General features: G+C 31.7%; 2 protein-coding genes across 3 annotated transcripts in view; one reads left to right on the top strand and one right to left on the bottom strand.

Moving 5' to 3' along the window:
- Positions 1-25926, top strand: part of LOC106115970 (corticotropin-releasing factor-binding protein) — a 103026-nt gene that overhangs the window by 16025 nt on the left and 61075 nt on the right. The window lies entirely within an intron of this gene.
- LOC106115971 (venom allergen 5) lies at positions 21836-25368 on the bottom strand. 2 transcript variants are annotated; one of them, XM_013309661.1, is made up of 5 exons: positions 25135-25368; positions 24323-24444; positions 23154-23414; positions 22772-22967; positions 21836-22558 (listed from the first exon to the last, which is right to left on the bottom strand). In XM_013309661.1, exons 1-5 carry the CDS (start codon positions 25211-25213, stop codon positions 22272-22274), a joined length of 945 nt encoding a protein of 314 aa, XP_013165115.1. In that variant the 5' UTR covers positions 25214-25368; the 3' UTR covers positions 21836-22271. The 2 variants fall into 2 exon arrangements, with proteins under 2 accessions (XP_013165115.1, XP_013165116.1); XM_013309662.1 differs by having other exon boundaries at positions 21836-22483.

Genomic DNA, 25926 nt, shown 5'->3' with positions numbered 1-25926 from the left:
AAATATTAGATAAATAAATTTTAAATCAACATTTACTAAGCAATAGATTTACCTTTTACAATACTCAGACATATTTCTGTGTAACCGTATTCCGACCGCGAAAGGACCTCGACTCGCTACGTCTGTTACGAGTCAAATGCAGACGTTGTACCGATTCACAAAATATCTTGTGACATTATATTTCTCATTTTTGGTTAAAATGTGATTATTCTTTTTTAGTTCATTTCCGATTCACAGTTTGAAAAAGACACAATGCATTATTGATTATTTAAGTCTCTTTAATATCCTCGTAACAAATTAGTTCAATAGATCCCGTTCAGACAGATGTATACAAAAAGTGTTCTAGATCGTCATGTTCATTCAACGGTGGCCCGCGTCTTCGATAACGTAGAATTCAAAAAGTAAGCTATAATATACTCGTGTGCATCAGTTACCATCCCGTCAAAGTCCCGACAAAATTGGCCCAGCCGTTCCGGATGTTACTTGGAACAAAACCCGGCTCGCGGATGGACATACAGATATTTTTTTAAATTGCTTTCTCGTTATCAGCAACGAAAAACATTGAGTACGATATTTCTTATGTTACATACAGACTCTAATATGGATAGATTACACAATAATTAAGGAAATTAGTAACGTAAATAAAATGTAGAATGTCAAACACATGACCATGACCGCAAGCTAGCTAGCACTGCTTAACTAACGGGTTTGGCCGCATTTGTATACCAACGGAATCTACTATCCGAACGAGTAATTAGTCTAATGTAGTCAAAGGGTTCTTTTTGTAGAATCCTTTCATGTTTTGCTAAAAACGAACTATTTCCACTGATAGTGCTTTTTGCGTAGCATATATATTCTAGTTACTATATTTACTTTATTATGTATTTATATTAATAAAATTACAGTATCTGTATGTAATATAAAAAATGTCATATTTCATACACATATTTGAGTTGCTTTTTTAATATCAAAAGGTAGCAAACGAGCTAGCGGTCTCCTGAAATCGCTGAAATAGCGAAGCGACCGTTGCCTATAGACAGACCCAATTGCATATGCGTTGCCTAACTTTAAACGACGGAGGAGGGGATGCGCAGGAAGAAAATATTTTCCCTTCCTATGCATCATCTCATACGGAGAGAGCACTTCTACTTCCCATCGTTTCCTTATAAGAAAAAGGGTGGGAAGGGAAAGAGGACTAAATTAGGCCTCCGGGACGCACACTCATCATAAATTGATATCCTCCAACATTAATTAATTAGATATAAGAAATAGGAAGGTTAAAAAACCTCACAAACTAGGCAATGCAGTCCATTTAAAATTGTTCTATTTCCGGTGTTTAAGTAGCTTTCCTAGTTTGACGTGATTTAAGTTAAATATTTAAAGAGACGGAGTAATTTTAACGTGTTGCTGCTAAGAGTCACATTTTAAGGAATGTCTTCTCTTTCATGCGAATACTACGTGTTATAATAACTAATTCTTAAATGAACATCTAATGAACTTTATTGAATAATGATACGTCTGGGAGTAGAATGTTATTTATCAATCTTCACAGTAACACTGATTACAAAAGGTTTTGGTGAAATGGGCCTATGAAAATCATTTTAGACGTAATATTTAGATTGCAAATTTCTCTCTACGTAGTTATAAGTCAATTTTAAACTCCTTTGACTTTCAAACTTTAACTATAATTAATTATGTATTAAAAATCGATTTTCATCCGATATGCTTTATTTTGATAGAATTTCTTTTAGTTTAAAAATCGGTGCCCACGAAATGTATTCGTGGAAAAATAAATATTTTTGTGTAAATTTAGGGCATCTCTCCACCGTAACATTATAAATCCGGCATAAAGTAAACATTACAGAATATTTAAACAAGGAAGTTGTGAAATATTCAGAGCGGGAGAGTCTACAATCTATACGTAGCTTAAAAATGCTGGTTAAACCTTTAAGCTGTTTATTTTTTATATTTTCTTGCTATTAAATTTAATAAAGAGCTCTAATGGATGGGATCTATATTAATCTTATAATGACTCGAAACTGTTAAATGTTTATAAAAACAGTATATTTCAATATTAAATTTATACGAAGTGTTTTTCTATAATCATTTATAATAAGCCAGTAAGTGTAAAGTAAACAAACATTCTTAACATCTCATCTATACAAAAATATAATAATCACCAGCTCACTATTTTTCCCCATTGAAGGGCTCGGAGCCTAACCTAAACCAAGGGTGATTAGGCCTTACTTAACCACGCTTGGCCAGTGTGGGTTTTACACGAAATATATTGAAAAAAAATTGACATATCATATACCATCATATAAAAAGGTATGATATGTCGATATTTTTGTCGACATATTATCAGACTTCAAAGATCATAAATTACAATTTGATAATACATTTAACAGTGGTAGAGCCCGCTTTAACATCTTCGCACGAATTGGCCCGGCTCGCCCGGTGAAATACTACGACCACACAGAAGACAGGCGTGAAGTGGAAGCTATTTGGCGTTTTGTCTAATGAGTGTGTGTCCCGGAGGCCTAATTTAGTCCTCTTTCCCTGCCCACCTTTTTGCTTATAACGAAAGGATGGGAAGTGGAAGTGGACTTTCCGGAAGAGAGGATGCATGGGAAGGGAAAGTATTTTCTTTCTGTGCATCCTCTCCTCCGACGATTAAAGGTAGGCAACGCATATGCAATTGCGTATGTCTATGGGCAACAGTCAATTCGCTGTATCAGCGATTTCGGGTGGCCAATCGCTTGTTTGCCACCTTATGATATAAAAAAACACATCTCATGTTAAGAAAGGTTTTAAGTTCATATAAAATTTCTTGCGGTTCAAATGACGACCTTCTCAGCAATGACACCAGAGTGTTACTATATTATCTTTGAAATATCAGTATATCAGTTTGTCTAGACAGTCGCAACTTCAGCCTTTGTCCATTACAAAAAGTATTCTTGTGTTGTATTTTGATGGTTTGTCTATTTTTCTCGCCTGGATACATTTCAATATTGTTCGAGATAATAAAAATGCTCTCTATGTTAGTACTTGAAAATGTAAGTTTTTTAAATAATTTATAAAAACAACAGTTTATTATTTAACTGTAATATTTATAGGTCAGTAATACCAGCGTTAGCAGGCATTTAGTGTTGATTTTCGTCACTTAACTTACATTAAGTTATTCCTATAAGGTACCATTAAGTGTGGAGAGAAAGATAGGTAGTCAAATGTATATAAAGAGGTAGCATATAGGGTATAAGTTTTGATATTTCAGTTTTCTCGAGCGTTTAGATCCAACCAAAAATATTTTTATAAATGCTAATTAATACTAAATCAATGCCGAATCAAACGTCCCTACGGTTAGAACACGTAATTGCTAAGGGAGTTTCAAGAAGCCACAATTGCGTGCGATGGATTAGTCGACTAATCACAAGGAATAATTAACCATTTGATATCTGGGCCCCTAGCCAGCTAACCAACAACCGGACTTGCACCAACATTTTCAATGCATTATTTTGTTTAGGCATATCTAATTTTACATTACAAGTTTTTTTATCGCCCCTAACTTACGGTAGACTCTGAGTTCCTCAGTGGAAACTTACATTAAGCTGATGAGGAAGATTTTTAGGGTATTACTAACGTTTTTTATACGTTGTACATTTTTTTCTGCTGATATTATTCAGATTACATGCCAAGTTACAGGTAGGGAAGCGCCAGTATTGGCACCAATACTTATAAAATTTTATTTATGCATATAATATATATTTTTACTTTAAATATGTATTAAAAAAATGTTTCACAGAAGTTTAGAATTCTAACTATGACTTAGTTATACGACACGTCCCAGATAAGGCCCCAGTGTAACATCATTCAATTAGTTGTTCAAAATTTAGACGTCAACAATGTTACCTCCTTCTGAAATTGTGCTCTTGAACATTATAAATAGCGATGACAATATATTATACGAAGATTGATATGATATTTGGAATTAAATTCATACTATTTTCGCGATTATTAAAGACTTTGACGAAAGAAGAATTGTGTAGGTATTTTACTGTTAGTCATCATCAGCTCTAGGTTGGTTGACCTCACACATATCTTTTAATTTCTTCTCAGATATGTGCAGTTTACATCGCGATGTTTTCCTTACTAACAGTAACTACCTACTTAGGTATATTGTTTGATTTTTGTTTTAGACGCAATTCAGCTTCCTTTTAAGTTAATTAGTTGAATGTATTTATTTCTTTTGTTAACATAATTAAATAATTGGGTACATGAAAAAGCTCTTTTTAAAACAAGGTACGTAAAAAATATAACAAGTAATTAAAAATAAACAGAAATATCTTCATTTAGATAACAGTCTTTCCTATCGAGAGTTTTTGCTCCAATAAGGGATTGAGCTAAAAATAAACTGGTCTAATTAAGAACAGTATTAATGAAAATAAAATACAACTTTCTTGGGAACTCATTTGTTTTATTTCAATTTAATTTTATACGATTTCTTGGGAAATAAGAAATTTGCAGGAATTTAAGTAAGTTTTCTGCTGCCTTTATATTAAATAAATATTAATTAACTTTATAAAAACACTAGCTGTCGCCCAAGATACCGTCCGCCCGAATTAAAAAAAAACTTAATAAGTAGTCTATGTGTTCTTCCAGACTATATCCATGCTAAATTCATCAAAACTGTTAAACCGTTCATTTATAAATCCATCCAAACTTTCGCATTTATAATATTAGTAAAATTTGATGTTAGACTTATTTTTTTTTCTCGTTTGTGATTTTTATTACTAACCGGCCAATAAATCGTGTAGCATTGTCTGAATGGTCATTTGAAGGTCAGTTAAGAGTGTGAAAGTTAGTTAGCAATGTTTATGTTTCGTAACGATAGAATTTCCCGCTAGTATTTATATATACTTTCCTTTACAAACGTTTAACTTTTCTTCTCTGAATCATGTTATACCGTTTTCAATTCAAATGCAATTAAAGGCTGCGAATTCAATCGTTTAGCCAGTCTTTGTATTCGGGTAATCGAATGTTCAATTGCGCAAGATCGCGATTATCCAGAAATTGGAAATTGGACGTTTGAAGAAAATTGGAAATGAGACTCCAAAAATTGCTGCCACTGTTAACTGGGACGAAACGTTTAGTTAAATATTTGTTACCCTTTTATACGGATAAATAATTTTATGTACGCCTTTAATGTAACCAAATTTACGTGAATATGACTATTGAATAGATCGTTGGTGGCGCAATTTCTTAAACGCTTGATAGGACCAACCCTAGGTTTGGTCCCCGTAATATGTTTACCAATTTTTTTTTAATTTTATCCGCACTGGGCCTATGATGTAGTCACCCCTAACTTGTAGGCTACCTAGTTGGGACGTAAAGTAAGCTGATGACGATCTTAGCTTTGATATTAAAACGCATGCTTGTTCGTTTAGTATGATGTAACATTTGCAGTCGGAAGGACAAAACGAATTTGGTGATATTATCATTAATATATTATAACGAATGGAACATCAAAGGTACTATTCTAAATTGAGACAGTCTATAAATGTAGTATGAATATCAGAGGTTGGCACGGCGTGAAATTGCAACTAGCTCACACCGAACACAAGCTGAGCCAGATATTAATTTTACTTGAACAGTTGTCATAACTTTATTAACATTATCTAAATATGTATCTGCAAACTGGTAACAAAGTTTCACATTTATGCTTCGATATGAACTTTTCATCTGTATCTATAGTATACACAAGCCGTGAATTTGAATTTGTTTTAATATCTTACTAATATCACAAATGCGAAAGTTTAGATGGATGGATATTTGTTAGTAGGTATCTACGGAACGGCATAGCGGATTTTGATAAAATTTGGCACAGATGTACAACATAGTTTGGGAGAACATAGGCTGCTTAAGTTTATATTTAATTCCACGCAAAGAGAGTCACAGGCTACAGCTAGTTATCCGTTCATTTAAGAAATAGAAATATATACTTACCAGGGCTGTATCAAATGAAAATTCGTAATCTTTACCTACTTGGTTATGTGACGTGTCTCTACTTAAATAAAAAATAATTTGTATGTTTATTCTTCATGAGTTGGTTAACTACTAATGGTATTTTTAAGAAACTTTGGTAATTCTTTGAGTACAATTGAACAATAGAAGACAATCAATATGAACCGCTGATCGACATTCTGCCCGTAATTAGCTATTTACTACGAGACGGAGATAAATTATATTTGTGCTGAGATTAATTGCATTGAACTCTGTATCATCAGTGGTATTAGTATGTTTATGATAAACGAATTTAAGATCATGGTTGTATTAGTTTCCTTCGATTTTTAGTTCACGAAATTAATGTATAATTTTAGTAATTTTCAGGTAAAAACTCAAGACATCCGAGTTATCTGAGTATATATATGAACTACGAAAAAGAATTGTATCTATTTTTGAGTTGTAATTTTTTAAAACATTGTAATTGCTAGTAAAAATATCGAAGTTTGTTTATAAGGGAAATAAGAATTAATTTAATTAAACAACCTTTATACCTAAAATAACATTTAATTTAATTATGTCGAAAAGGTTTTATATCCTTTGTTGTGATATTTCATTAAAACTTCCTCATGGAAAGGATTGCGTAGGAGGATTTTTAAAAGAAACGATTCACACAACATTCGCTACAAGTAAATGTTTATTTCATTTATATACATTTATTTAATATGATTCTTTTTTATTCATTTAACAAAAAATATCTTGCAATTTCTTTCTTTATACGAAAACTAATTCGTTTTATCTTACTAATATTATAAATGCGAATGTTTATATATCCATCCAGGATGTTTGTTTAAGGTAAGTTAAAAATTTAAAGGTAAATTTGGCATACATATAGAACCGTCTATAAGATAGGCTACTAATTATGTTTTTTCTTAATTCCGCGCGGATGGAGTCGCTGGCGACTGCTAGTTAATAATATACAAATCAAGCGAAGATTAAAAGAATAAAATCTTAACTTGAATGTTCACTGAATACCATATCTTTACAGTATTCCAAGATAATGTCTATATGTTTTATAAATGTGTTTCCACAGTCGAAACTCGTATTAATCGGTTACTTGTTAGTAATTATAGAAGATCGCCAATACAATAGACAACAAATTGGCCGGTAAATCAACCTCAAGTGTGGCATGGCCACTAATTAACTAGGACGTCTCACGAGCTGCAGTTATATATCACCAAACAACACAATGAGCATTCGATTAATCCAAAGTAAACAAATACTTCTTACTTGAAAAAAAGGGCTAGGAAACCCTTGATAAAACGATTGAGTTACGATTTAAATTTCATGCCCCCGTACTGAATTTGTCGTGTATTTGTTAAGTGTAAATGTAATTTAACAATTAAAATGGAGATTTGTGTTTTGTTAGACTTAATATTTAATATTATTTTGCTTCAGCAGGAAATTATAATCAACTAGGGAGTTACGTACGACGTTACGACGTATTCCTGTACGTCCCCATTTAGTGGCTCGGAACGTACCTTAAGTTAGAGGTGACTAGCCTATAGTCGTGCTGGCTATATGCGGGTTGGTTGCCTTCACACATATCTTTGAATTTCTTCGCAGATATAGGATAAAGTGTTATTTTTAGGACACATTAAATCTGAGCGTTATCCAAAGCAGACGTGTTCGTTATTTCGCTCCGTCCCGCACTCCACACCTCATAGGAATGTCGCATAAATGTACATATGTAAATTGAAAAACCCATTGGAGCGGAATTCGAACCCAGGACCTATAGATTACAAGTGCTTAACCCCTGAGCCACCGACGCTCTAGGGGAATTATATTGCTTAATCTTAATATGTCTTTATCTTGAACGTAAGTCTTATTATTTAATAAAAATAATATACAGTTCTTTATATACCTAATAAATTGAATACCGTAACAAAGTGAGTAATGTTGCCCCAGAGAGTTCCAATTCCAATAGTTGTAAACAGTTGTTCTACAGGCATTAGAACAGATTTTCTTTCTTACGAGGCCATGTATCAGGGGATTGTACTGAGTAGAGTTTAGCGCAAACTTTTTAAGGCGTATTACAAGAAAGTCGTTTCTATTGTAGCTATTTTAGTAAATATGTTTTATTCATTTTAAGAACGTTCGTTTGTTTTCAAGAAATGCTGTCAATATCTATTAAGGATTTTAAGAATAAGTTAACGTGGGAGTAAATACACTCAGTCGTTTGACTGCAGTGTATTAATATTGTTGTCTCCGTTTTGTGAAAAGGATGTCTAATCGTAGTTCTAGTTCTAGTGATAGTTAAGTTGAAAATAAGTAATTTTTTTTCTTATAAAAATGTACATTTTTTATTGTTTCTTTTTAAGATTACAGCTATGCAAAATGAACTTTCTCCGTCATATGTTTTATTTGACGTACACTAAAGATATTCTGTAAATAGGGGTAATATGAAACTTGACAAACGAGCTCGAAAACATCTCTTAATTAAAATCAGAGAAACGTTCACATATTTTTGCAAAATATTTATTGTATTTTTAGTTGAGTAGTTTTTGTTATAATATAATTTTGACGACTACATGAATAGTAGTTGTCGTCCGCGACTTCGTACGCGTGGAATTAAAAAAAACTTAATAGCTTACGTGTTCTTCCATGCTATATTTTAGATCTGTGCCAAATTTTGTCAAGATCCGTTGAGCTGTTCCGGAGATACCTTGTAACAAACATCCACCCATCGAACTCAATACGGAAGATTAATTGCTATGATGGATCTGCTTTTCTTTTCTTCCCCCAAACCTTTATTCTCATGTAGCACAAGTATTATACGTCATAGATGTAAATAAACATTTCCATTTATAATATTAGTAATATTAAAGTAACATATGACAGAAAATATAAAAAATAAATCTGCCAAAATGTCAAAAAACATATAAGAATTTTCTTAACAATGTCAAGAATAATTATGCAGTACTTTTAGTATTTCGTATTAGTCCCTTGTAACGGATTAATGATTACAACAAAAATCATGCCCCATTTTTGTCCAGAACAATACGGAACGTAAAATTTCCTAATTAATCAATCTGAAGTCGATCAGATATCTCATTAAATCTGTAGAATATAAGAAATACCAAAAAAAGAAAGGTAACATTCTTCATCACAAGACGTTATTGTTTTCACAAGTGTAATTGTGCTCATTTACATACATATGTACAAAAATCTAATGTCACGGTGTTTGTAATTACTTCCAAAGTATACAGTATGTCCCAAAATTCATGTGTCAGTGTCAATTTTAGGACACGTTGTATAATAGTTTATATCTCTCTTATTGAATTTATGACAAACGAAATCGTCATGCGATGCTAGTACATATGCTTAAGTACTTACTTTCACCACATTCAATAAATGAAATTTTACGAAACCTTAAAATATTAATAATTTTATAACAGTCTATGAATCAGAGAAGAAACTTTTCGTTAAATTATGCAAATAGATTCAACGTTTTGCGACATTAATTGTGAATGCAAATAATTCTTACCTTCAAAGTCGTTAAAAATATTTCATTAATAAAACTTGATAATTCTTTGTAAGTGAATTGTCGATCTTCATCATTGTATACGTTTTCTTCCGGAGATATTGTGCTGAAGGAAATGTAAGTCATTTTAATAATCTTTTTGTTTGCATTCAACTAGTTCAGGTAAATAATTAATACAATCCTCAGAATCAGCAGGAATTCACAATCTTTCTTAACGTTCTCCAAAAGTATAAATAATTTAAATCGTCCATAAAGAATGCACACTGAGAATTGAGATTTGCATCAGTTTTCTTCTGTCGAGTTAAAACTCAGAATGATACTCCGAAAGTACATACTTAAAGTTTGTCCTACTTTAATTTTAAATTTTATTCGTAATCGTTTTAAGTAAATCGATCTCTCCGCTGTTTAAATATAATATTGTAATTTGTGACAAGCCCAATACCTGCACTTTCCTATCAAAATCCTCTCTTGGAAATACTATACTACTACTACTATACAATGCTAGGAAATACTATATAAAAATATTGTGTAGTTACATTGCGTTTAAAAGTTACTTCAAAAAATACTTAGTTTTAAAAGGTATTAAAATGAATTAAATTATTCAAATGAGAAGCTTAACTCGAATTAAGAGTTGCTTCAAAATCAAGCGCTAAAGCTTAAAGTTTTTCTGCTACAATAAGTCAAATGTATTTGCAACTGAAACTAAGAGCTTTTGTATACAAATTAATTCGTCCTTGTATTTCTTTAATTCATTTATATATTAACATATTTATTAGGACACTTTCTCTTTGATCTTTTTATAGAGGTGTTCTGAATTATTATCTCAATAAATATATATTCTACGTCACTAATGATTTGAGATTATAGGGGAAATATTTTTTTGTTTTTTCAAATCTGTAATCTGTTCTCGACGGTATTTCCAAACCATTACGACTTAGGGTCTATCAAGGCGCGAACTTAGCATCTCCTTAAAGGTCTGCAACACATCTACAGTTCCTCTATTGTTGCAGATGTCCACGGGTGTGGTTGACCTCGGTGTTCCCACCACTCGTTTTCACCCTTCTGTTATAAATAAAAACCATGTTAGCTATTGCGTAAAATTGATGTCATAATCAAAACTGTAGTCGAACGTATAGAGTATAATGTTTATATGCTTGATACAACCTGAACCTTATATCTTAATGGCGCATGCATTGCGGTTTGAAACCGATATTAGTTACGGAGATTATCGCCATTTTCGAATTATTTATGGCTCTATTGTTTACGCCGTCGTTAAGTGTATTGTTTGTGGTCAGGAGTAAACCATAGTTAATATAGATTGGTGTAATGTTGTTATTATTAAGATTCATTTTCTGGAATTTTTAATAATAGCAATTTTTCAATCTGATTCATCGAATACTTACCGTATGCAAAATAAAAAAAGCATCTGAATATCAGTCACAAACAATTTCGTAGTTGAAAATCCTACAAAGGATTCAAAACGACTAGCGAAAAAATTCCTCATATTCGTCGTAGTAAGCAATGGGACTCGAAATATTCGAACTATATTTCGACGTAATATTAGGAGCCTTTTGAAACTGATACTCTTAACTGATTATCGTAGGATGGCTTTCGTTCGTGATGTAATCTTGTTCCTGTTACCGATACACGTTCGTTTGAATCTAATAAGATTTTTAAGCCCTAGGTTGCGTAAAGGTTAGGTTTTCAAATGATATATTTTGTATGAAGCATCGATTTATTGAACGAAATGATGACACAGACATCATTATAGTAACCAATGTATAATGCTTATCAGAAATTTAGTGAGATATTATTAACCTATGTTTCTGAGACCAAAATAATTGCATAAAACATATTGCCACCTCTGTTTTGTTAAAAGTAAATGCCAGGGATGACGATACGTTATATACGGAATTTTTGGGCTTAGAAACCAACGGTAAATAAGCAAATAAAAATAAAACTAGAAATTTATTTATAGTGCGTAATATCTATCGACACAATTTTGAATTTCGAACACAATACACAAATTAATTGCCATGATGGAGCTTTTATTTTCTTCCCTAAATCTTTATTCTCATACACCACAAGTATCATAAGTCATAGTTGTAAATAAACTACGCAAAAACATAATAAACTTTACTGCAAAGACCCAATGCAGAGTAAGTATTTAATAATCGGTCTCCTCCTGTTTACAGGCATTCTATGTGATAGCAAACAAATTTAAAAAGTTTCGAGGAATGTATCGGAACCGCGAAGCTTATTTCTGGAAAGATATGTTGTCTATTGTCGTGTTTATGTTTTTTATACTTAAATAGCTGTCGCCCGCGACTCCATCCGCACGGAATTAAAAAAAAACTTCTATAAGTATGCCAAATTTCATCGAGATCCGTTGACCCGTTCTGAAGATGCCTACTAACAAACATCCTTCTATCCATCCATCCGTATAAACATTCGCATTTATTATATCCGATTAAAAGTTGATTAAAATAACCCAATAAAAATAGTGGAATAATCTTAATCCGACTTCTTGGTTCCTGCATTTTCTCTCTCATTCCGTGTTCAAACAATTCTGAAAGGCAACTTAAATAATTTCGTCTCGACGGAAAATTTTGGCCGTAAAACTTGGCACAGATTAATTACAACAAATCGTGGTAGCAGACATTAGGCTTAGATTCTCTGAAATATGCAAATAAATTCACCATTTTGTAACATTTGTTCTAGATGATTCATTGAATGTTTTGTCGGCTGCTTTATATTACTTTGGTAAAAAAACACAGAGTAAGGGATAATCGATACGCGTAAAATAATAAAAAGCGTTTCATTGTAATTGTGTTCAACTAAGTTTCTTGATATTTACCATTAAGTAAGTTATAATTATGCATTTTATTATATAAAGTACACAGTTCTTACCTATATATCTTTCAATCCAACAACATAAATATGTTTTTGTTGCATAAAATAAACTTATTTCCTTGCAACGTAAGTGTCGTGTATCGTATTTCTTTCGTACTTTGATTCTCGGTGGCTATAAATAAATAAGTCTTTGGATCGATAAGCTTAGGAAAATACCATTAGTCATAGCTTCGTGGAAGACATTTGTATAAAATTGCATACAACTTGCTATAGTTCATCATCAGTTCACTATACGTCCCCACCGAGGGATTCGGAGCCTACCCTAAGTTAAGGGTGATTAGGCCAAGTCAGTTTCGGCGATGTAAACCCACAGTAAAGCTTTACAAAACATTTCTAAGATATCTTTGAATGTTATTTATTAACACTGGCAACTCGCTTTATAAAATAGAAAAAAAATGTGATTTTTAAATTTCCATAACCATAAAGTCGTCATTTTTTTTTATTAAAAATAGGACGACGATCACGATGCACGTATTTCTTTGTATCAGAATGAAATAAGTAGCATCTAGTGTATCAGAATTCCGCTACGACATCGGTTAGACAGAGCGTTAACATTGAACTGAGTACAAAGGTTTTCCAGATCTTTGCTCAAACTAAAGAGATATCTTATGTAAGTAACGTTACTTTTCTCTTTATGTTTAGATTTTACATTAAAGATAAATGAATTTATTCTTAGGAAATTACTTTATTTTATATAAAAATACACGGTATTAAGAAGACTCGAAACAAAAAATGCGTGTTATGTATAGATGTGAACTATGGGTAATCGCTAATTTGGGTTACGAGTGTGAGTTGTATTGTTGCTTTTAAAACTACCATTACCATTTGCTAGAAGTTTATTTATAAGGTAGTTTCATTGAAGTAAATTTGACGCAATTTTTACGATTCTGAGAAACTACTGCGAGTTCTTATAAATCCATACTTAGCTAATTAGCCACTAAGCGGAAACGAATTTGTTGAAGAATTGACGTATCTACTTTCAAGATATTGGAATTCAATTAATTGCTTTCCAATCAACAAACATGATTTTATTTTTTACCAATTACGACGATAAATAAAATTCTGGGCAAAATAATAGATTTGATGGAATAGTAAAGATAAATTTTGCAAGTAAATGGCAGTAGAGGTGGCAAATGTTCACAATGTGTCGAATTTGTAACCGGGATAGCGAGATACTCGATAGCTGTGTAAATCGACGTGATGCCGAATCAATTCCTAAGCGAATTTGTTCGAGATTTCGATATAAAGATATTTCAATTGAAGATTTTTTGTTTTATAAAATGAAAAATGAATATTTTATTTTACCTGACTATAAAAAGGTTTGCAAGTGTACATTACAATTTTCTTTTATAACTTACAATATTGTTTGTTTTCCATTACGATTGACTTTATTGCTTTCTTATGCATAGTTATCTTCTTCAACACACTCCATCCATCCTTTCTTCGTCCCTTCATATTTAATCTCATTGTTTTAATCTTTATATCACTATGGTCTGTACGGAAAGACATAATTTGTTAATTAATGTACATTGCATTTCAGTAACAATCATACCGCATTCACAAATTAAAAAATACCGAAACAGTCTTCTATTCACTTACATCTTTTTAAATGTATTTGCCAAATAAAAGCTATGACTGCTTCTCTAGTTCTATTTTCCCTGAAATTTATACATCCTAGAAATATGCATGTAAATGATGTGTTAGAATAAAATAAACTTAAAAATAGAATACGTTTTAAAGTGATTCGGGAATGCGACACATAATCAATAAGCTTTTATTTTAAGTAACTTTTATTTTAAACTAGCCGTCACACGCGATTTAGTCAGCGCGGTATAAAAAAAAAACAAATTAGTAGCCTGCGTTCTTCCAGACTATGCTCTTCCAGACTATGTTCTACATCTGTGCCAAATTTCAGTGTGATCCATACACCCATTCTTGAGATACATTCAAATCAACATCCATCGTCCATCCATCTAAACATTCGCATTTATAATTTTAGTACGAATGAGATTAATACAACATCGGAGAAAAGTTATTACCTAAAGGTTTGTAAATATCTTGACAATTAGAAAAGGGATGCAAAAAAGCTTGCATACGAATTAAAACATGAGAGAAAAAGCAATGGCGGAATCTCATTTTCAATTTACTTGGAACCTTCAATTTCTCATTCCGGGATAGTGGAGCTCTTGCGCAATTGAACATTCGATTACTCGCATACAGCGGCTCTCTAAACGTTCAAGTTTGCAGACTTTAATTGCATTTGCTGTGCACGATAAAAACCCCTTCAAGAAGGGAAAATACTCAAATAATGAAGTTTGGACTTACAAAATCATTTTGCAATTATTTTAAAGTTAGAAATACTAAGATAGTGATTAGCATACTCAAGGTCATTAATTGAACGGTAAAGAAGTATCTCAAGGCAGATTTATGAATATTAATTCAGAATTTTATTTATGAGAAAATATTTATAGCATTTTATTTCAAGCTGCCTGCATCGGCTTTTTGTTTAATTGAAATTATGCTACAATATTGATTTAACATGTTTGTTTTATTTCATACATATTGAAACCACCTGATGAATACGGAATATTTTGTAAATGCTATTTTTGGAAAACTCATTAAGTTGATTAATTCAACTAAATTATAAAATTGATAATCATATAATTATGTAGTAAAATAATTTATTAGAAAATTTTAAATTAAAAGCAAAAGAATAAGAAGTTTACATAGGTTATACTTTTTGTGCAATATTGATATTCAGTTGTGATACAATAAGTTTGAAGAGCTGGTTTAAAATAAAAAGCAATTTCTTAGTAAGCCTGTAAATAAAAATAAAAGACATTTACATATAAAGTGTTAGGGTTTATACGTCGATATGTTGCGCGGCCCGAATACTCAATGAAGGAATAAAGATTTGTCGTTAAAAGCACTCAATTACTGGACACATGATATACTAGTTACTAAAAAAAAATGGCGTTTTATAAATACGTCAGCTCATACGTATTCTAAGAGACTGAAAAGTGAACTAATCAAGTTTTGTCTTAGCTAATAAACAAATTGTTATGCTTTTTTATGGATAATAAAAGGGATGTGTTATCCAATATGTTTGTGTACAAGTTTTTGGCTGTGGAATCTGGTTACGAAAGTAAAAATGTGGAGCACTGCTTACACTTAGAGTGTTTCTTGCACGAAAAATGTAATTCTTTAGCACACATTCCGTCAAATGTTAGTAAACAATAATTTGCATTCCACTCCGTTTATACCATAGTAGTCAGTCCGAGAAAAAAGGCCCTTGAAATAAAAACGAAGATAAAAGGCATTTCTTAAGATAAAATTATGGCCATTATTCACAAAAAATAGAACGGTATAGTTGACAACGTTCTGTTTTTGTCGCAAAGAGATAAAGTAGGTGAGTGGTTTGTATCGTCATTGCTCTACTTTAACAATGATATCATTAATTTTACTTGTATTGTTGAAAATAGTCCACACATTTAAAATTGAGGGACATACTACTCTTACTCTCAACTTGTTGAAATATAATTATCTACTTTTTAGCACAAGTACTAATGTTTTAATCTTAATATGTCATAGTTTTAGACATTTATTAATTACAATCCTTTGGCGCGAATGGCGCGCTTACATTGCAAAGTCAAGTGTCAGAATGATTAGAGAGGGGACATAGATGTCGATATTTTAGTAAGGGTAGTGTTGTGCCAGTACACCGGCACAGTGTCGGATTTTCTTCCTAATAATAGTAATATTATAAATGCCAATGTTTATGGTTGTTTGTTTGAAGGTATCTTTGGGACGGCTGAACATATTATATGTAATTTGACACAGATCTACAACATAGTCTTGAAAAACACATAGGCTACCAATTATATTTTTTTTTAATTCCGAGCGGACAGAGTCGCGGATGACAGCTAGTATAAAATAAATATGCTTTTGTGAATTTTAGTAATAGCCATTGCAACAATATTCAAATAATAAAGAAACTTGTAATAGAATTGAAGGATTTCATCAAACTGAAATCAGCGTGCAACGTTATTATCCGATATCGGCTTTAACAAGTCAATAAAACGCTGAAGTGGAAGCAATCTCTTTTTATGAATCCCAAGACGGCATCTTAAACAAGAATTCATCTTTAAAATATCTAAACTATGTATCAGTGTTGTCTAGTATATTGTTATATAGTAATTGGTACTCAGTAAAAATAAGCTCATTTGAAATAAAACTTACAGACAAAAAAGATTTTATCTTCAGGATTAATTTGTGTTTCATTTTATATTTTTATAAATTAATTAATTTTATCACATTACGATTTTTTTTATTTCCATTATTGATGCTAAAAAAACCTTAAAGAAAAAATACCATTACGCTTCCTTACCCGAACATCCAACTTTCTAAAGATTTCTTTCAATCAGGACAATTATTGTTTAATTCCTTACACATATTTTGTCTCTGTCTGGATTTAATTATCGTTGTCATATTGTTTATCTTTAACTTATACAATAATAAACACGATTACTTTATACTCGTAGATTAAGTCGGAAGAATACTTTACGTGGCCTATCTTAAGAATATCGCTAATTTGAATTATGTTAAGTATATAAAGGAATTTGTGTACCGACACTTTCTCACTTTTGCAACATTTTGTTTTTAATCTTTGGTAAAGAAAATGTGTCTTGTTCAGTAATTTGTGCGCTAGTCCAGGTTTAAGTGTTTCTTTTTTCGAAGCGTCAATCAGATCAAAAGAAAGGAAACAACTATTGTTAACATTAAGGACTAAAATCTTGTTAATACTGGCGAGGGTCCAATAAAAAGATATTGCCTCCACTCGACCATTTTATTGAGTTGTAAACGCCGAGATCAGCTTGTTACAATTGACATTTTAATCTTTATCCGATAAAGTATTCCACTATATTTTTATTAAAACTATATAAGTAAAATGTAGAACTAACCGTTGGTTTCTGAGACCAAAATCTCTGTGTGAAACATACCATCATCTCTGTCATTATCTTTGATAAAATAGAGGAAACAGTTTAAGTTAAAAGAGGAATTTGATCTTAGAAGCCCAGGGTAAAATATTTAAGCTTGGTTTTCTACTACCCATACTTGTAAACAAAACCACGTTGTCATTCTCATTGCAATATACTTTTTTCGGTAGTGTTTAGGCTATGTAACCTACGGTAATTTGCAATAATAAAACAAACATTATGTTTATTTACATGGATATTGAATTTTTCATTAGCCTAATTTATAGCTCCTATAAAATTCTGATTAGTAACACCGCCATCTATGTTAAAACTTCTTTATTAGTCCGACTACGAAGTTATATGAACGTTATCAAATATCTGTGAAATAATTAAAATTAATTATTTAACAAATAAATTACTGCACACCATTTTTGAATAATTTTTACACATCCAGAATACGAAACTTAAATAAGGCTTCTTAGTTCCGTAAGAGTTCGATAGATGTCACTAATTTTAAAGCTTTTAAGTTTTAGCTAAGTTTTTTGTTTTAAAACATTATAACAATCAATGGTAAACAAATAGTATAAAGAAATTAAGAATATTAATCACTTTTCATTTAAATAATTGGAAATTTAAAATGGCCGAAATTATAGACAATGTAGAAGTCCCCCCAAAAATCACATGTTTTTAAGTTTTTATCAAAAATACTTTGCTATTTTGATTTTCGGTATCAACCGCGTCTGTCATAGTGGTGGATCTAATTGTATTTATTTAGACTAGTTTTCAAATGGGTTCTTAATAAACAAAAAGGACTTTCCAGCTCCCCCATTCGTTTAGCGTATACTGATTATCTTAAAGATCCTGTTATAGCTCCACAATGTATTTTAATTACGGTCATTTGCGTCAAATCTCGGCAATCAAATATAATAAAATTATGGAATTTTGTTTACTTCGATTAAAACAAAAGTCATTTATCGATTCGAAACGCATTCGAATTATAAAATTGTAGTTTTTGTCGACACTAACATTGTTTTGTTTACATAGTCAGGGGCATATGACGTAAGATTCATTAGAAAAAAACATCGTACAATTAGATCTTATTTAATGAATCCAGTTTTTAAAGGATTTGGTACAAATGCTTATTAAAATTAAATTTAAAAAAAGCACTGTAAGTAGTGTTAGGAAGAAAATCCGACACAGTGCCGGTGTATCGGCGCAACACGAGCTTTATTAAAATGTCAACGACTATGTCTCCTCACTAATCAATCTGACACTTGACTTGGTAATGAAAGCGGGCCATTCGCGCCAAAAGATTCTACTTGATAATGTTTAAAAGTAGATAACGTTTCTTTTAGATTTAAAGGGATCACCAAAGCTATTATGCATCCATGATTATGTCTTTATTTAACTTACTGTCAAGTGTGATGAATCTATTTCCATCGTAATATGTTAAAATGATCACGTAACCGTATTGTGACGTACTCCTACATAATGATGACGTACTCTGACGCTTATGTTGTTTATACAAGTTTTATGCTTTTCATACTGTATTTAATGTTCAATAAATTTTCTTATATTATTCACTGTTTGTGAATAACGAACATATTCGGAAATTTGAATTCAATAAGTTCGAATTTTTAGTATTGTTCGTTTAATCGGATACGGAAATATGAGGTCGTACATGCTTACATTTATGTCCGATTAATATCAGACTTTCATAAAAACTTTTAAATATTTAACACCTTAAAAGAATGGAACTTAACAACGTTCAATAAAATTATAATATTCTTCATTGTATGCGATCATAAAGTTGGTTTATGCACAATTAAATTAAACAAATAAAAGCTTACAATATAAAAACATCAAATTTAAAACGATAGTTCTAGGTTCTTAAAAAAAACATAAATGAAAGTTGTTCTTCTTTATAAGGCTACAATTATTTTATTTCTATGTTCGCGAACACTTTTCTATGACGAGTCTTGAACAAATATTCGTCTATAATGAGTACTAACAGCGAACGAAACATAAAGTCTGATAATTGCATTAGCACATACATGCTAGTTCAATTTTTTTATTCTTATCGTTTGTTAGTTTTCCATTTTCACAATATTATCGACTGATGTCGTCTTCACCTTTCGCTGTTTCTAGGCTACCATTACCATCACCAAAAAAACTATAACATGAAAGAATATCAATTTCATCATCATCAACCTGCTCTTATACCTACGGAGGGTCGGCACAGTATATACTACTCCTAAATACTATATTAGCCGTCATTTCTGAATCTACCCCGTCCTACGTCTATCTATCCATGCTTTCTTTGGTCTTCCTCTAACTTTGTAGCCATCTACATTTAGTCTCATAATTTTTTTGTTTATATCATCGTCACCCCTCCGCATAACATTTCCAATTCACGCTAACCTTTTGTTTCTCAATTACTTGATCGTATAGAAAATCGATTAAAATAGAAATAAGAAAGCGGTAAGTTAATATTAAGTATTAAGTTACTATTAAGTATTAAGTTACTATTAAGTATAATAAAACAGTAAGATGTATAGCAGATCGTATGTAACTTCATATATTAAAAGGCAATAATTTACATCACTTCTTTTGGACTTTCTTCCACCACCAACAGTGTTAAAGACACACACACCTTATGCGAAATTTCAGACACTTATGGTTGTCATTTAACATCTTGTTTTCACCTACTCACAAAGTCACATCGTTTAATTTTAACAACGTTTTGGACATCCTAATTTATAGATAAAATGTTTGAATGATAACCGTTTAAATACATAAAAACATGCGTTGAACTTTCTGCTAACACGTGTCACATATCGTTATGTAACGTTCGATTTTTAAGGCCTGAGTTAAACGGAAGGCTTTAATTATTACACCTTATATTATTTGTTCGTTTTTTTTTCACACAATTAACATGTCGATAGTAATCTGAGGTCAAGGTTTTTGTCAAGGTTCTAATATCTTATTAAGTTTTGAAATATTTTAAAGAGCTTTTAAACGATGCTCATGTTAAAAAATGTTAATTTATTATATTGTAGGTAATTTTGTTATAATTAATTTATAATAATGACCACAGATGATCTACATTGTTCCGCATTCTATAAATAATTTTGACCCTCATTTGATTAAGTTAGCTAATTATTTTTCTTTGAAATAAAGAACGTTTGCAATGCAGCACAGTCTCCACAATAAACTTTTCAAGTACTATTTACGCTACTGTATTTAACCAAAAAAATATTTCCTATTTTCTTTTAGAATATTGACAAGATAAAGTTACGAAATTAAATTATATACTTGTAAGTTTAAGTTACCGGAAGGGTGTCAGAGGTCGAAATCAATCTTAAGGAAGTTATTTTGGTAACTTAATGGGAACAAAATATAAAATAATCGATTAAATCAAATTAGTTATTAATTTGACCTTTTTATTATTATTCTGATCTAAACAAATAAAATAAGCGACAGGAAATCGAATAGAATAAAGTTTATTTATTAATACCTTTTAAGTAAATAAATATTTCTTTGATTTTGTCTAATATTATTTTAAGATTTAATGTCAAACAAAAACAACATCAAGAACAATTTTTCTGGACATTTAAACTGTGTAGGCGTTTGTGTACTTATACTCATACTCATTTTATTAACAATGAGTCAATGTCATTTAATGCAATTCTTATTAGCATATTTCAAAAGGATGTAGGATATTTGCAGATTACTTGGCTATGGTCAACGTATTAAGATTAACAATATGAACATATGTACTTAGCCATTGTAGGAAGAAGATAATTCATTAAAAAAGATGAGCAAAATAACTTCCTATATAAACAGAATTAAAACTTTTGTTATGATAAGTTATTGTAAAGACACGGCTCGTGATATTACGTAGCTAGCTCAACTTTATGGGCTACATTTACTTCCCATGTAACCATAAAGTTCACGTTTTATATCGCATTGTACCGAATATATTTGTCATTTTACATCTTTCATAGTTTAAAGGTTCAGTTTTGCTTTAAAATATTTTATTATATCTCAGATTTATACATTTCATACACTAAGCAGCTGCCCGCGGCTGTGTTCGCGCGGAATAAGAAAACATCTAATAATAAACATAACTTCTGTCAGCCGGGGATAGCTTCTTAACAGTGGAATTTTTTTTCAAATCAGTTTAGTAGTTTCGGACCCAATTCAATGCAAACAAGCAGACAAATCTTTCCTATTCATAATATCAGTATCAAGTATCACGTATAGACAACGGTACAAAACTGTTTTTACTTTTTATTCACATTATTTTATTATAAAACCTATTTATAATATATATTACCAGATGATTTGAGTTGTCTTGTTTATTTTAGTAGTTGAAGGAAACGTATTCAAAGACTTTATTTATAAGAAAATATTTATTTTTATGAAATAATATATTTAAATAGTCTAATAACAACATACTTTGCTAACACTAGAAGGTCACCCGCGACAGCACGGCCCTCTGGCGGCGAACCATCAGGCCTACAACTTATTACTAGCTTCATTAAAAACTAGCTCTAGCAATAATAAATCTTAATGCCCTTGTAAAACCAAGGAATAAATATATCTACAGAGATCCGATACTGCAGGACAGTTACGAATTAATCAGTCGAGTAACAACCGTCACAATTTATACAATACTGCTGTAATTGATGCATGAATGAGTAACAGTCGGTTCCCACTGCACAAACATCCGAACGAAGATATACTGTTAGCTCTTTTTCTTTAAAGCGTATGAGAGGGATGTTACATGTTTCTGTACAATTGTTTCTGCAGTGAAAACCCACTGTAACATTTCATTAGACAAACACTGTACTTATGCTCACTTGAGGCTTTGGTTTTGTGAACAAGTTTGATGCTGTCTTAAGTATATTTAGTAGCGGCCTGAAGGTCGATGTCTCTTGGTAGAATGTCGTAGGTTGGCTGTACTGCACCTGGTATTGGTTGCTGTACTGGTTGTAATACTGGTTGCTGTACTGGTAGTTGTAGGCTTGATTGTCTCCTGTGCTGTCTGGAATGACATTCGATATGTAGCTGTTGGTATTCTCTATATTTTGGTAAGTTGATGTTGACGTGAAACTAGCGGCTGAAATTAAAAAATAAATATTTATTAGACTAATTATTATCATCTTTAAGTATTAAATAAGTCATCCCTTCAAATCCTGATGTTTCATAATTGATTAACATAATTATCTCTATCCATTTTACTCTAAGAACTTTTGAAGTTAGTCATGTCACGAACCTTGACTACTCCTTATTTAATTCAATATTTCTTTATATTTTAACAAAAAATACTAACCACATAATCCTGAATATTTCTTCGATTCCGACAGTCCAAATGTACTGCAAGAAGGATAACCCTTTTCGTAAGGCTTGGATCCAATGACGTTGCCTCCCGGGCCGTAGTTACATACGTAGAGCCTCGTGTAGCCCTTTACGTTGTCGTAGTAGAACGTAAAGCCGCAGCCTACGTGCGAGGTTTCGCCCCATACCAACTGAAAGAAATGTAGTAATTTTAGATTGATAATAATGTTCGAGTTTGGATATAAATATTGGTGGATTATCATCCTTTGTAGCTTTTTTGACTTTACTCTCAATTTTTAAATTGAACTATAATAACATATATTAAAGCTGCAGTATAACTATTTCAAAACGTTTTTTTGTGCTCTTTAGTCTCTTACCTGGGAGTAATGACCTGTGCCGTGACCACCGTTGATCGGTTTGAAGCCGTATATCCTGACTTCGTCGAACCAAGCGTTGATCTGTTTCATGAAGTCTGGTTGGGAGTCGGCGGGGGCAGACGGCGGACGCGTTGTCCACGTTGCGGCAAGGTTTTGTCCCACGGGAAATCGGCCCACGTCGCGCTGCGCAGCGCGGTCGTGGGCAGGCGTGCAGTGGTCTGCCCAGCGTTGCGCGGTCGCTGCTAACTCATCATCCCACACCTGTGAATAACAATGTGATAAAATTATTTAAAACTTATAATACGACTTGATTTGTATCCGATTCCAATATAACTTTATTTGTCAGTAAAGTTTTCTGTTTGAAGTATTTACTTTTCATGTAAAAATACCGGTCTTTTGTATTTTAGTAGTCTTTAGTGTCATGTGATTTTTTTTTCAATTTTAATTATTTAATAAAATGAAGCCAAATTATTGGTTATGTTGACAATAAAACGTTTATCACTAATGCAACATTTTATAACTTAAAAAACTTTTAAAAACGAAATGTATCGTTTAACTTTTAGAAAACTACGTTACTTTTTATCAGACACTATGTATATATACTTAAGAAAAATCAGAAATCATCCATTAACATTTAGCGTCTGTATTATAATGTGTTAACAAATGTTACATAATAAAAATACAACCTTGACATCGAGTCACTGATATGAGCAAATAGCAAATAGCAATAATAAATAATGTGTTGAGGTTTTATTGCTTTTAGTGGAAGATAAAATATCTGAGACTTAATTGTAGATGATGAGCTCATCACCCGTCAAGTGATGGAAAGAAAATGAAAAACGGAAAAGCTAATTAAAAGCTTATTTAACTAACAAAATGTTTAGTACGTAATTTTTATTTTCATTTTATCAGGACTTCAAAATTTAAGCATTAGAAATTACTTTAAAAATAGGAGTTTCATGTCTTAATACTAATAAAAAATTAAAATTGGGATAAATTCTGTTATTTTATAACTTGCTTACCATGAGTTTCTGAGACCAAAATCCTTGTATGAAACATTTTGTCATCCCTGTTATTATCTTTTCCATAACATAGATAATAATTTAATAATTATTAAACGGATATTTTGGTCTCAAAAACCCACGGTTATTAAAGATATTATAACTTACCATTTCCATCATATTAGCTGCCGGTGGTTGACTGGAAACCTGGCCTAAAGCAACTGATTGTCTGAGGCGATTATGTGCGTCCACGATCGCTTGCTTTTCGTACGCACTCAGTCCACCAGATCCTGCAAAGTACGTCATTCATATTAAAAATAATACTTATTATTAAATGGAAAGATATAATCACGTTGAAATTAAAAAAAAAATATTTAATTTTTAATCATTTAAAGGATATAGAAATGACGTTAGTAAAAATACTTGCGTCTACAAAAGATCCTTTTACGTCACTATTATTATCAAATTTATTTTATAATCTGTGAGATGTTTCTAATTTATTAGTGCGTGTTTTACAGGTGTCCGAATCAATAAAATTTTACGATGTAGTCATTCAGCTTGTACCAGTATGCAAATAAGCGATGACTATTTTTGGATAATATCATCGATAGGTCCTAGACTGGGTGGCGGCAGTGAAATTTATTACTTTTATGACAGAGAAGTATATTTTATAATTCCCTTTGTTTTCAACTAGCGTTATTTCGTTACAATTAAAAAGAAATAAAATAAGTAATAATAAAGCAATTAAAGTTGAGTATATTTGTTCGCCACTTAAAATTCTAGGATTTTCCGAATTTGTGGTAACAATTTTGTGAATTAATAAATTATAATGATAGAATTAAATTAAATATTATTAAATATAAGGTAGTGTTTTTAAAAAATAATGCAAAGCAACGCTATTTTCGGGCAAATTAAAAAATAATTAAACGATGGTATGAAAATTAATTTTAAAAACATTTAGACAATGAAAAAAAACTTACTTAATAATTGCTGGCCAGGACCACAGCTCTCTGTTGTCGCGAGAAAAGCTCCCAGAACGAACAACACTAGACGCATCATTGTATTTTTAAAGTTTATTCACAACACTTTTAATAAAAATAAAAAAATCACGATATTGAGATTCGTAACTAAAGTTGATCACTTATATTTACGAAACTTCAATCTTATGATATTCGCCGGTGATCCGTCGCACAGCGTGCGGCGCGCTCTCCGGAGGTTTGCGATCTGTACGGGAGGCTTTTAGGCGAGCGTTTAAATACCCTCCGCTGGGTTACCATGGAGACCGAGTGACGCCGACGCCCGCTTGCCGACATCGCCGCTCTGCCCGTACACACACGCGCAAGACACACGATCCTTTAACACCAACCCTTGTTCTAATTATTTTTTCTATTATTCCTGCTCTATTTAGAGTAACATTTATAGACGCGAGTGAAAGGTGGGCTATTTAATATTTTATAAATATTTGTGGAATCGTGTAGTATCTTCAGTAACGAAATAAAGAAAGGTTAAAAGGTACACCTTACGGCCACTTTTTATCCGCTGTAATAATTTAAAAGTCATTATGCTGCAGCCGCCGGCTGTCAATGAAATCGAGTTCTTGTGATGTGTGGATGGCCAAAGGTGGAAGTATGTTGACAGATATTGGTCGGGCCGGAAGTGGTTTTTAAGTGAAATTATAGTCGGCTAAAAAACAAGGAACGAAAAATTTGTAATCAACGTTTTTTTATGTCAAAGGCTACTCAATTTTACGGCGTTTATTTTATAAGGAAAAA

Source organism: Papilio xuthus, unplaced genomic scaffold (assembly GCF_000836235.2).
Source record: "Papilio xuthus unplaced genomic scaffold, Pxut_1.1 DF827777.1, whole genome shotgun sequence".
Taxonomy (NCBI): Eukaryota; Metazoa; Arthropoda; class Insecta; order Lepidoptera; family Papilionidae; genus Papilio; species Papilio xuthus.
This window is presented reverse-complemented; position numbering and strand designations above follow the sequence as displayed.

Coding starts and splice junctions, on each gene's coding strand:
- LOC106115971 (XM_013309661.1), bottom strand. CDS start 25,213: ATGATGCGTCTAGTGTTGTTCGTTCTGGGAGCTTTTCTCGCGACAACA. Junction 23,415..24,322: donor CAGCTAATATGATGGAAATG/GTAAGTTATAAT, acceptor TGTTATTCACAG/GTGTGGGATGATGAGTTAGC. Junction 22,559..22,771: donor GAAATATTCAGGATTATGTG/GTTAGTATTTTT, acceptor TTTTAATTTCAG/CCGCTAGTTTCACGTCAACA.